Genomic DNA, 12,303 nt, shown 5'->3' on the forward strand with positions numbered 1-12,303 from the left:
CGTACTCATATCAGTAAGTTTATTTCAATAGAGCTGTTTAGATATCGTGTGAAAAAACCGCTGTCTGATTGTAGATAAACGGTTTTCTCTATTTGCGAAAGGTTTATAACGACCATTTTTTATTGAGCTCTGTAACAGGGTGTTTGTTTTTATATGACTTTGTGTGTATATCTGTGGTACCTATAAAATAGACATGATTATTGCTTTGTTGCGAAAATTGTGTTTTCCTCTATCATTTCAATTTTAGCAGTTCGTTGCACGAATTGCCTTTACCTAAATTATATCATATTAAAGATCTTTATTATTGGCGTCGATTTTTGAAAACCCCAACCAACTATTTGTCATTTATGCATGATTTCACGAAACGTAGGTACGTCACCAAATATTCGGTTTTCACAATTTTTGTGACAAAATAAGCATTCAAAGTAATTCAAAAGCAACAAAAATAAACGGGTCAAATTATACTGGCTTCATATTATTTGCAAAACAACACGCGATCCGATCGTCCAACTCATTGTTATCAATCATTGGGAATCGACAATAACAATTTAATGATTTCAAACACAATTTGAATTTACTACAGGAATTGTTGGAATTTCAGCATTGTACATGTTATTATGCAAATAATGTTGTGGTAAATTCTATTCATAGAGTTTAAAATATTATAACCATTGGAATTGATAACATTAAAACTTTATTTCAGACTATTATGGCAGTCGATTAAAATTACTGTATTTTATTTGAGGCTATTTTTTTCTATTTTTGATTTTGACCTTTTCGTTTTCATTTAAAAAAATTCGTCTTGAGGATGGAAGTAGAAGTATTATAATAATATATTTTTTATCAGCTGGTATTAGGTTAATATTTTACCTTGCCCGTTATAAAAATAATAGGTTTAAATATTTTTTGAGCTTTAAGTGAGGTTTTAAAATAGGTTCAAGATCCTTTTTTATAAACCCAAATTTGCATTTCAAAAAAAAACTTTTTCACTGAAAAAGAAATGTCCTCACTTCCTTAATTTTGTCAACTGAAAGGCCTATTCAGACTTTATATTAAATTCGTAGATACTAAATCTTCTTCTCAAGTATGTGCCTTAGCCTACAGTTCAGGAGGTAATAAGACTTGAGGAACGTATATTTTTTACTGTACCTAGTTTTAATTTTAAAAGCACATAAATTCACGTAACGAGCTAACTTGTTCCCAGACCCTGGCGAGTTAAAATGACTGTTATTCTAAGTGGCATTATTCTTTGCCTTTCCTTGTTAGAATTTTGCTGCGAAAATGTGGATTTTAGAACGAAAATCTTACAATGGATCCTTCTTTTTGTTGGATATAATAGATATTTGTTGGGTGCTTTATTATTATCTTGGATGATTAAGATTCCGTGATTATGGTACGGTACGTAAAAGTATAACTCGGTTCTTTAATGAATGTATCGGAGAATAATATTTGGTCAGCATAATTAGTTTTTTTTTTGTTAATTAAGATTTTTATTTTTAATTCATAGTTATTTGTTTAGTTTTGCAATGTATGTTGTAGTTTACTTCACGTTCGTGACAATAATTTATATCAGATAATGTAGGCCAAGTTGGTTCTATCCTTGGAACTAAGCAACGTCGTGGCCTTAATATAGAAACTTTTGAGCTGTAAATTCCTCCATTTATAAACAATTGTTCAAAGTCTGAAAGGTGTTGAAAGCAATATCGAAACTTTTATAAATAATCAAACGAATTTTCTTTAGAATAAAATAGAAATAGAAAACAATTACTAAAAGTATTTTTATATTAAAACACTCCATTGTTAGCTTAATTCAATAGTTTTTCAATATTTGTATTATTCTACCACTGTTTGTTAAGTATGTTCAAATTATTTAAGTTTCACAAAGTTTTGTTTTCTAAGTATATTTTATGTGCTTACTGATATTTGGATAAAACAACTATAGTTCAGATCTTTAAGAAACTTTGAAAAGCAAAGTCTGCAAAGTAGATAATTACTTTTAATTATAATATCAACAAAGATAGTAGCATGTTAATTGTTTTTGTTTGTGGCAATTTATAATATTATCATATCAAATCCACACTTTTCAGAAGTATAAAAAGTTTGTTTATTAGTTGTTTAGATCTTATAATACAAGCTCAGATTAGTTTAGAACTATGAAGAATACGATGTTTTGTGTGTGAGGTATTAAAATTACTATAAGGAGGGTACTAGCCTTTTCCCAAATATGATAGGGTCGACTAAAAGTCTTACCGCACGCAGTTGAGTACCAGAGTTTTAAATGAAGCGACTGCCTATCCGATCCTATCTACTTCAACCCAGTTACCGATGCAACCCGATACCTCTCCAAAACTGATTGTCAAACATTCTGGCTTCTTACTACACGACGACTGACAAAGATGTTCAAATAACAGCGGAGCCCTACCGAAATCCTAGGGAACTCGTTAAGACATAAACGCATACGCATAGCATATGTTTCTATAAGTAACTGCACCTACACGAATATAGCAGGATTATGAGCACAGAAATCTAATTACATCATTATTAATCCTCCTAATTAATTCGGTCAGTTGCAGAAGTGCATTAGTCACTATCGCTTGCAGTAGTCTAAATTGCATGCAATTCATTCCCACGTCGGCTAGGCTTTACTATTAACCTAATTTTCTGAATCTCCGGTCGAGAGCACTTAATAATGCCTGTAATTGTATTCGCTTCAAGGCTTACGAATTAATTTGAATCAGTTTAAAAGCTTTTCAGTGCGATTTTGTTGGAAGTCAATTTTATTGGATTTAGTTCTGTTTAAATGCACGTGGCAGAATGTCATGTTTTATCTGTGTCATGGTACCGTAGCCAGTAAATGGATAAACCGAATTGAAAGCGGTTTCTAGGTTGAAAGCTGAAGCTTCTAGTGGTGGTTCTTAGACTTATTTGTGATCAAAATCGACCCAGCTGTTTACTTGCTGTTTCCCACGTTTCATTCGTGTTTCAGAGAAACTTCCTCCTGTACTCCGAAAAAATATAGCGTGAGGCACTCGGGAACAGCCTAGCTAACAGTGAAAGAAATTTCTAATTACTACATGCAAAAAAAAAATACGTTTATCCAAATCCCTGTAAAACTATGTTACATTTTAACTTAAGTTCAAGTTTCAAGAGGCTTAGATGTTAGAACACTTGTAAAGGCTTTATTTCGTCTCAATCTGTATTCACATGTTGTGTTGTTGGTCGCAACTTCAAACCCGGAAGTTTGTAAAGCTGAAACTGTACGTCTATATAACAACAGTTACACATAGTTGTTGCTTAGGAGAAATGTATATAGGCGGTGTCGAAACTGTGGTTTAGTACACAAGGAATAACTTACCTACTGCTTTATTATTTTATATATTTCTTAATAAAATCTGCGTTTTCTATTAAGCTATACTAATATCATAAAAAAACCCTTAGTATGAGAGTGATATGATATGATGATTGTCATGTATACTTTATCAAACTATCAAATTGAAAGCGTTTAAGTTTGACGAAATAAAACGGCATTAAAAATCCCAAACATAGTCTCAAAATAATTTATACTAAAGTTAGCTTTTCCTAAGCTGAGTCGCCTTTGTCCTTCTTCAGGTTCTGGACAATCTGTGTACTCAGCATTTTTGGCACGATAAACCGACAGAATCTTTCTAAGACAAGTTACTTTCGCATTTATAATATGAGCAAGGATTGTCTAATAAATCAAACTTCCCCACAATTTTCAACCTTCACTAAATTATTTATCCTATCCGCATCCTTACCACATTTATAAACTCGTCCTTATAATGAGTACGATAAAACTTTGAGGGTAAACTTGTTATCCCCAACTTTTACGTCGCGCCTTCGAGCGAGCAATGTATGTGCGTTTGAAGCGAGCAATGTGGGTATGTATGAGCGTTTGGAGCGAGCAATGTATGTGTTGGAGCGGTTGGAGCGAGCAATGTATTGAAGGTACTTGGGAAGTACGTGATGTTATTAGTCATGTGGAATGCTTGATGAATTTAATTAATAAAGAGTTTTCAATTTTGTTCTTTGTAGCTGCAATGGTGACACGTTTGAGCGATTTCTTTCTTGCAAGATATTTTTGGATGTGAATATGAATTAGGGTATATTATTTTGAGAACAGAACTCATGTTAGTCTTTATAACAAAGTCGTATGGTGCCTAAACTCTAGAGGCATGATCATGTTTTTCCACTGGTGGAAGTTTTATACTTTTTCTTTTCTGTGCTTAAGTGTATTTCAGGAGGTACTAAAAATATATAAATGAAACCAGACAAGAATTCGAAAATAACGTTTATTTCTACATAACATTTAGTTTATGCATACACAAAAATATTTAATTGAACATCTTTTGAAATAAATTAATCTATACAGTTGCCTACACTATATTTAAATACATACTTAAATAGATTAAAATCATTGCTATTACTTATAAATTCACAGAATTTGTTTTAAAAACACTTATTCTAGACATTTTCTTAAGTACTTTCTGAAATGGCTTCAGATTATCGCATTAGGAAACGGTTTTAGCTACAACTTGGAAAGTAATTTCAATAACTTATATTTACGACCCAAAGTACTGAATTTATTGGAAATAATTGTGATTTCACTTGGAAATAAATTTTATGATCTATGTATATTCCGACATTAATACAAGACATTGAACAAAAACTTAGATTAATGTTTTTAATACCATAACTAATGCCAGGTATGTTATTTTCTAACAATAAAATTTTTCTCCTTCATAAAACTTTTTTCTTCAGATAAAAGCAGAAAAAAATCAGCTTGATACAAAGATTTGTAGGACTTTAAAAAACCATATCAAAACAATAATGAATTTTAATTCAAATAAAACGCAACATTTTAACTGGAATTTATTATAGCACAGTTAATTAGTTAATTCTTGTTCGTAATTTATGTGTTCATTAACTTAGAGTGTGTGGTGTGCCGAACTAATTAAGAATTTTGTTTTTAATTATCGTTTATCTCTCGGTTATGGCGTTTGTGATTTGATTGCAAAAACAAATATACATATAGGAGTTTTAAATACGATATTATCGCTACTGTTTGACAAATGGATTTTTGTTATGGTAGGTGGCAAATTAACAAATGACCCCTCTAATGTCAGACTAGGTACTGGCTAAAGTCCAAATATTATGCCCTCCGTGGAATTGGCCTTCGATAACTCTTTCATATAGTCTGACCTGCAGCTTAATATATTACATACTTCACTGTGCCTTATGCTTCTAAATATTCCCCTTCATAAGCTCAAAGTCTTCATATTCAAAATAAAATGTTAAGAAATAAAAAAAAATGTGCTCAAAATTAAGCAATTTCCGCGAAAACGGATTGATTTCCCGCGACGGCACTGCCAGACGAAATGTGAATTTCAGCATTTCATCTCACCTCATCACAATTTAATTTAAAACATATTTCAGAATTACACGAGACCGCAGGCTTTACGAGGTATTGGTCAACTCATTAACGCCTGTCTGATGATAGTATTAAAGTATATAGTAGTAGTTTTGTATATAATGTATGTATGTTCGTTTTAAGGTATGTATCTATGGGCCATTGTTGCCTGATTGTAAAACATTAAATAAAAATATAGTTATAAAAAGGGGATGAAGGATGAATAAAATTGTGGGAAAAAGTATACTACAAAAATATAATGCAATAGCTTTAAACAATGTTACTTGCGAGAGGACTTACAGCCTTACTTATGAACGTGAATTAAATAATAAGTAATACTTAAGGGCTGTTTAAGAAAATTCTTACTTATGAACGTTGCTTAGAAGGTGATTAGAGATTTTTATAAGTAAGGCTGTTAATGTTTGGAAGGGGAGGATATGATAATCCGAATAAAAATATTGATCTATGATTGAGAGTATGATGATGAAAAAAGAGTACGGTTTAAACGAGAAGCTTCTGTCTGGCTTGTGATATGAGCTCATTGGAAGAATACACACTTATTGGTTTTTGTTTATTTTTAACGTGCTTTACTTTCTTAAACTTTCTTTAGTAGTGGTCTTCTTGGGAAACATAGATGGGGGATCATATATAACCAGCTACGCGAAGGTCGTGTGAATAAACTGGCTGCACAAGATAAATCGGTAATTGCACCGAAAATACGGGGATAAAATTGGCATGCTATTTGGCAGGGCTCTATAATTCTGGTCGTTACCATGAGTAAAGTATCCAAAATATAGTAATAATACATATTTTAATACTGAAAAGTTTCTGTTATTTGGCAGACAATAATTATTTCATTTCTTTCAACAAAAGTTAAAGAAATGTTCAAGTGAAGGAATTTTATAATCTACGTCTGTGCAAAAATATTACTGAAGACAAATTACATCGTATCATAATAACGGTAAATATAACAGCAGGGAATGGTATAAAAGAAAAAATGATTACTATTAAAAATAAAATGGGCATTCCTCTTCAAATTACTCGTACAAATTAAATACATCGAAATAAATTAGAATCTAGAAATGTCCTTACAATAAAACAGGTACTAACGATACTGGAAGAATATTATTTAATAACTTATTTGTACTGAAATACTACTTTGGCACTATTAAATTTACAAAAACATCTGTTCTTTAGGATTTCGATATAAAACACAATTATATCAGACTTCAAATCTAATACATTTCAATTACATAGTTCACTTTGGCAGTAGGTTCCAATTAGAAAAACCAAATTATATCTTCAATATTTTTTGAATACAAGAGGCTTGTATGTATTACTGGAGACCATCATCTGCATAGCCTTTTCTCACTATGTTAGGGTCGACTTCCAGTCTAACTGGTTTACAAGGAGCGACTACCTATTTGACCTTCTCAACGTCCTCAGTTAAACGGTTAACCCAATACCCCTTTTTAAGACTGGTTGTCCGAATAACTGGCATTGAGTACACATAACGACCAAAGGCGTTAAAATGACAGCCAACGTACAAATAATCAGTTTACATTTAAACAATGTTTCATCAAATTATGGACCACATTTACTAAATAAAAAATACTGCTTCTTGTTTCTTTGTGTTACAATTTTTGTTCAATTGGTATGGACTCCATTTCTATACAAGCTTCTTGTCACCCAAACACTTAATACCTAAGATTAAAGTCTCCTAAAGGTTGTTCTATCAATACTGTTTCGGTGGTATCTGGGGCTGCTGGTGAGGAGGCTTGTAGTCCTGAGGGTCGTAATGATATGGCGAGGGGTAAAGCTGACCTGGCGCAGAGCTGTGATGCACCTCGCGTTGACCCCGTGGAACGGTAGCGGGTGCAGCGGCCGCGTCTATGGGAAAAAGAATTTTGAAGTAAATACATAATATGATGAAGCGCATTGCAATATGCAAACTTATAGTAAAGTACCTATATAGGATTTCTATGTACAATATTAAATGTTATACGGAAATATATATTTTTCTGATAAAAAAACGATATCTTTAGGAAAACGATCAGTTTTATATTTATCGACTACGGCCTACGGGAGGGGTTTGAAAAGAAACGGAAGCTAGGTAAAATAGTTGTCTCTGCATAGGTGCAGACAATTTTGCGAGAATACTGTATAATGTTTTTTTTTTTTTAATACCGTACAGATTCAGATGTCTCAAAATATTTAGCTTGCTGCAATGCTTTCAATAGGCATGATGACAGTAATCAAAAATCATTAAAATAATATATTTATTAAATTAAACTTGAAGCTTGGAATATAAAACGCGCATTGTTTTCTTTATTAATAATGTGATTAATATGTATTTTTATAAAATAAAATTACGAAATAAGGCAATCCGCCATGATATCTTGAACACCAATCAGAGCTCGTGACGTCATTTCTCAAAACAACTCGCGCGAAAGCGCGCGAACGTCACATTTCGTTATTGTGAACTTCCACTGCGATCTTTGTTTTTATTTAATTAATTGTGTATAACACGAGTTATGGAGCCCGGATTTATCAAGGCAAACAGCGCTAATTTGCCTAGAATTTATATCATAATGCTGGGAGAGTTTTTGGCATCAAATAAAGATTTTTGTTCAGCTGAATTTAGAAATGTTAAAACTTCCATGTAAGTATACTAGTTTAATTAAAAAAAACTTCCATGTAAGTGTATTAGTTTAATTAAAAAAACTTCTATGTTAGAATCTAGAGAACTATGTAATAACTTACATCAAAGTGATCTTCACAAAAATAAAGTTGTACCCTGGGCAATATTGCTTTTGAATCTCGCCTTGCAAGTTTAAGCCACTTGTTTCGTATTTTTTTATTCTGAGGAACGTACACAAATAACTTATCAGGAGTTGTTTTGGATGTGTTCTTACACTGGGGGACCCCACAACACCTATGCCCTTTCGAATTCATATTTAATTACACAAAAAACTTAATTATTTCACGAGCGTTGTTTACTTGCGTCTTGTAATTTCAGTCGTGACGTCACAAGTGACGACATGACACTGACAAGCGTTTTCGCGCCGGATTCAAAGTGGACAGAGAAAAATGCAATTATTTGATAAAAAAACTTCGCATTTTCTTAAAATTAATAATTTTTCATATAAAATAGACGTATACCTACATCATACAAAGGAATTTAAAAATTTGTCATCATGCCTATTTTGGACCAAGGTTCTATGTTTTAAGTGCTCCAATTAAGAGCTAATGATTGCATTGAGACAAACACGACACATAGGTGAAAACCTTAACATTCAAATCGAGTGCGGTTTTAATCATGCGCAAGCAAATTATATTCTTCTTAATTAAAAGGCCTGGAGGGTTCACACAAGAATTATTGTCTTTTGCTGCAGTACGTGAGCTGTGTTGTAAATAGGTCTGTGTGTTTGTTTCTCTTTTGAATGTCTCCTGTATGTGCATATACTTTTATGTCTATGTTTTAATATTTTTTTGCACTAACTGACCTTTTTTTTAAACGTAGTTACGAAGAAATACAAATTATGTCACCTACTTTTTCAATACAAAACTAAACAGTTGGTGAGTAGTAGGTATGTTAGTACGAAATGTTGCGCTAAATAGGTACCTTTCCATTTAAACACTATTCATTACTAGAGAAAGAGTAAACCGACATCTAAACATTTAGCACACTCTGCTTTATAAAATCTTTTAATTATTATTCCATTAAAAATAGTATCAGAATATGAAACGCTACTTTAATTTATTGTGTACATGGATTTGAAAGTAATATGAAAAATAAAAAAAAAGGGACAAATATGTAACATTCAACAACAGTCCTCTTTCATGAACAAATTAGACTCTTTTTCACCGACTTTCACGGAAATCCTGAAAACTTGAACTAGTGTAAATGACAACAACTATGTAGGTACATAACTACGTTAGCTAAAGAAAGTCTGGAGTCTGCAGCGAGTTACATCGCCAGATCAAAAACTGTTTTGGATACGCGCCAGAAAAAAACAATTTTATATAATCGATGCAGACGACTTGGTTTTGCATCGGTTGTTTTTTGATTCCGTCGTTTCATTTTCTGATAATGTGTAACGTGCTTTTTTAATAATATTATAAAGGTGAATCGTTAGTTTTTTGCGGGAATGTGCAAGAATCAGATACTATTGTTACTACGACTTTTTTACCAATATTATAAAGCTAAAGAGTTAGTTTTTTGCTTGGATATGCAAAGAACAATGTCAGGTTTCGGCCCACCCAATCAACTTTTAAAACTGAATTCTTACGGACACAAAGTTCTTTACTACAACAATTTACATATAAAATACTAACTTCTTATAAAATATTTAATTGTTATATAGAACTTTTCCAAAAAAAAATATCATGTTAATAAGTAATTATTTTGTTTATCGAGTTCAGGTTTTTCGTTTGAATAATTTGGAATAATTTGGTTTTGAGAAGTTCAATGCAAAAGTGGAAAACATAGAAAAGCTTCTGACATTAAACTACACAAAAAACTGTAAGAATTTTCACTGTACATGAAATATTTTTATTGAGCCTAAGTTACTATGGACGTCTGACATTGTTCTTTATATCAGTAACTACTGATTTGACTTGATAAATTGAAATTGAAACATAATGTTAAATTGCTAATTTATCGAAGTAGGCTATTTTTTTATCCGGATGCAAAGTAGTGACAATTGGGTCGCGGATAAAATCACTATCGGAAGCTAGTATTATGATATAGACATAGTGAACAAAGTTTAATTAAGTAGTATTTCAAAATAATAATAAATTACAATGATATAATATGATTTTATGAAGAGTGAGCCAAAAATCATTCCATACTAAACATTTATTATTATTAGATTGTATTAAATTGAATTGATCTAGTATTGCTAGTGCTTCTCAAAGATTACAACCTTGGATAGTCCATAAATTAATAAAATCGTTCTTTACTATTATGTAGTGCTCAATAACTGTATTAAATAATAACGTTTAAGTTCAAAGCACTTTTGAATCGAAAATGATGATGATAAGACAAATACAGACAAAAAAATATATATATTTTGATTTATCAAATTACTCCTGTCTACTTATTTTAAAAGGTTTTGACGGTTAAAATAATTTGTTGGTATTTTTATTATTATAGAGCAGTCATTTGTTCAACGCTGATGGATCTACAAAACTATTTGAGTACCTACCTCTATATAAATGGACATGAAATGGACTTGAATGAGATTAAGGTAATAGTGGTTTTGGAAATGATACCTGGAATATTCTAAGCTATTATTTATAGTCATCCATACACTCATAGTCCGGTATTCTAGTATATATCAAAACACCAGTTTTCGTTCCTAAGGAAATATGCACTTTCACCAACTTGATAATCACAAATAAGTAAAACGAGTTTTAAGTACTACGAATACCTTTTTTCGACGTGCAAGTCAGTAAATTCCCCCCTTTTGTACTGGAGGAAAGTTTCACAGTCTTTCTTCATACCTGTTTATATTGTAGTCATGACAAATGATAAAGAAATAAGTGTTTATTTACCTGGTACAATGACACCTCAGCAGCCTGAGGAAGGCCGCCCTGAAGGTTCTGTTGAACACGGTGTAGATAATAGGGTTGATGGTGGAAGACACGTAGCCCAACCAGAGGCAGATATCCACCACGTGCTCTGTGTACAAGTCACAATTAAAGTTCATCTCCCGAGCATTTTCCTAACTATGTTGGGGTCGGCTTCCAGTCGACCGGGTGCAGCTGAGTAACAGTGTTTAATTTAAAGTCTGTTCTAATATAGATATCTATTTAAAAGGAAAATTTAAAATACTCTATGTAGGGGAACACCGCAGGGAAACCTGTCCTTCAAATTATTTAAATCGCCAATCCGCCTTGAACAAGCTTGGTAATCAATTCATGCCTTCTTTACATGAAGAGGCCATAATTCATCAGTAAGGTAGGAAAAAAATAAACAGAAAGAAAATATGTTTGTCAAAGTATGGCCTACCAAAGGTGTACAATTCTTGCTAATATTATTTTGAAAGTAAACTCTGTCTGTCTGTACTTTCACGCCAGAACAACTGGATACATTTAAATGAAAATTGGGACACAGATAGTCAACTAGTGCCTAGAGGCATGTTTCTTTCTGGATTATATGCAGGAGGTCCTGGAAGTACAGCAGCAGTTAGTAATATAATATCTTCATCATTGCACCTCCTAGGTTCACCTATTTTGGAAGAAAGTTTCACAACATTCATAGATAACAAAATTTCAAATTTTAATGACATTTCGGATAGACTTTTTAAAATTAATCTTCATTCGGCTTTTACCTTAGTAAAATACTGTTGTTTTGGCCCAAAATTTATATACAACCTTCGCTCCTCTCCCTTATGGAAGCAGCCACATCTTTTAGACAGAATTGACCAAATTATCCGTTCTACTTTTACATCTGTTTTTAATTTGGCCTTGGACGACCGAGCGTGGCTTCAAGCCACCCTTCCGATCAGATTCGGTGGCCTCGGTGTCCGCAAAATTTCCAGTTTAAGTCTACCGGCGTTCCTATCCTCGGTCTGCGGCACTAAGGAGTTGACCAGAAAAATTTTAGCCCCTTCACTGGTCGATTCTGAGGTGCCGTGTCTGACTGATGGCATGAACGCCTGGAAAGTGGCTTGCCCAAACACAGCCTTCCCTGACAACCCGGCTTCCCAGAGACAGTGGGACGAGCCGCTCTGCAGATTGACGAGAAATAAACTAATTGAAACATCTGTCAATACTGCTGAGCGTGCCCGCCTACTGGCTGTGGGAGAGTGGGAGTCAGGGCTATGGCTTCACGCACTGCCGTCACCCAGCGTTGGGACCATGCTGGG

The 12,303-nt window shown here is 32.9% G+C and overlaps 1 protein-coding gene across 1 annotated transcript in view; it reads right to left on the minus strand.

Annotated features, from left to right (window-relative positions):
• Positions 1-4,859: 4,859 nt before the first annotated feature.
• Positions 4,860-12,303, minus strand: part of LOC124641330 (5-hydroxytryptamine receptor 2B) — a 111,947-nt gene continuing 104,503 nt past the window's right edge. Inside the window, exons 9-10 of the mRNA XM_047179394.1 lie at positions 10,988-11,114; positions 4,860-7,318 (exon numbers count right to left, since the gene is read on the minus strand). Coding sequence (XP_047035350.1) covers positions 7,126-7,318; positions 10,988-11,114 — 320 coding nt within the window. The 3' untranslated portion in view covers positions 4,860-7,125. The remainder of the gene's footprint in view (positions 7,319-10,987; positions 11,115-12,303) is intronic.

The sequence above is a fragment of the Helicoverpa zea genome, chromosome 2 (genome assembly GCF_022581195.2).
Source record: "Helicoverpa zea isolate HzStark_Cry1AcR chromosome 2, ilHelZeax1.1, whole genome shotgun sequence".
In the NCBI taxonomy this organism is placed as follows: Eukaryota; Metazoa; Arthropoda; class Insecta; order Lepidoptera; family Noctuidae; genus Helicoverpa; species Helicoverpa zea.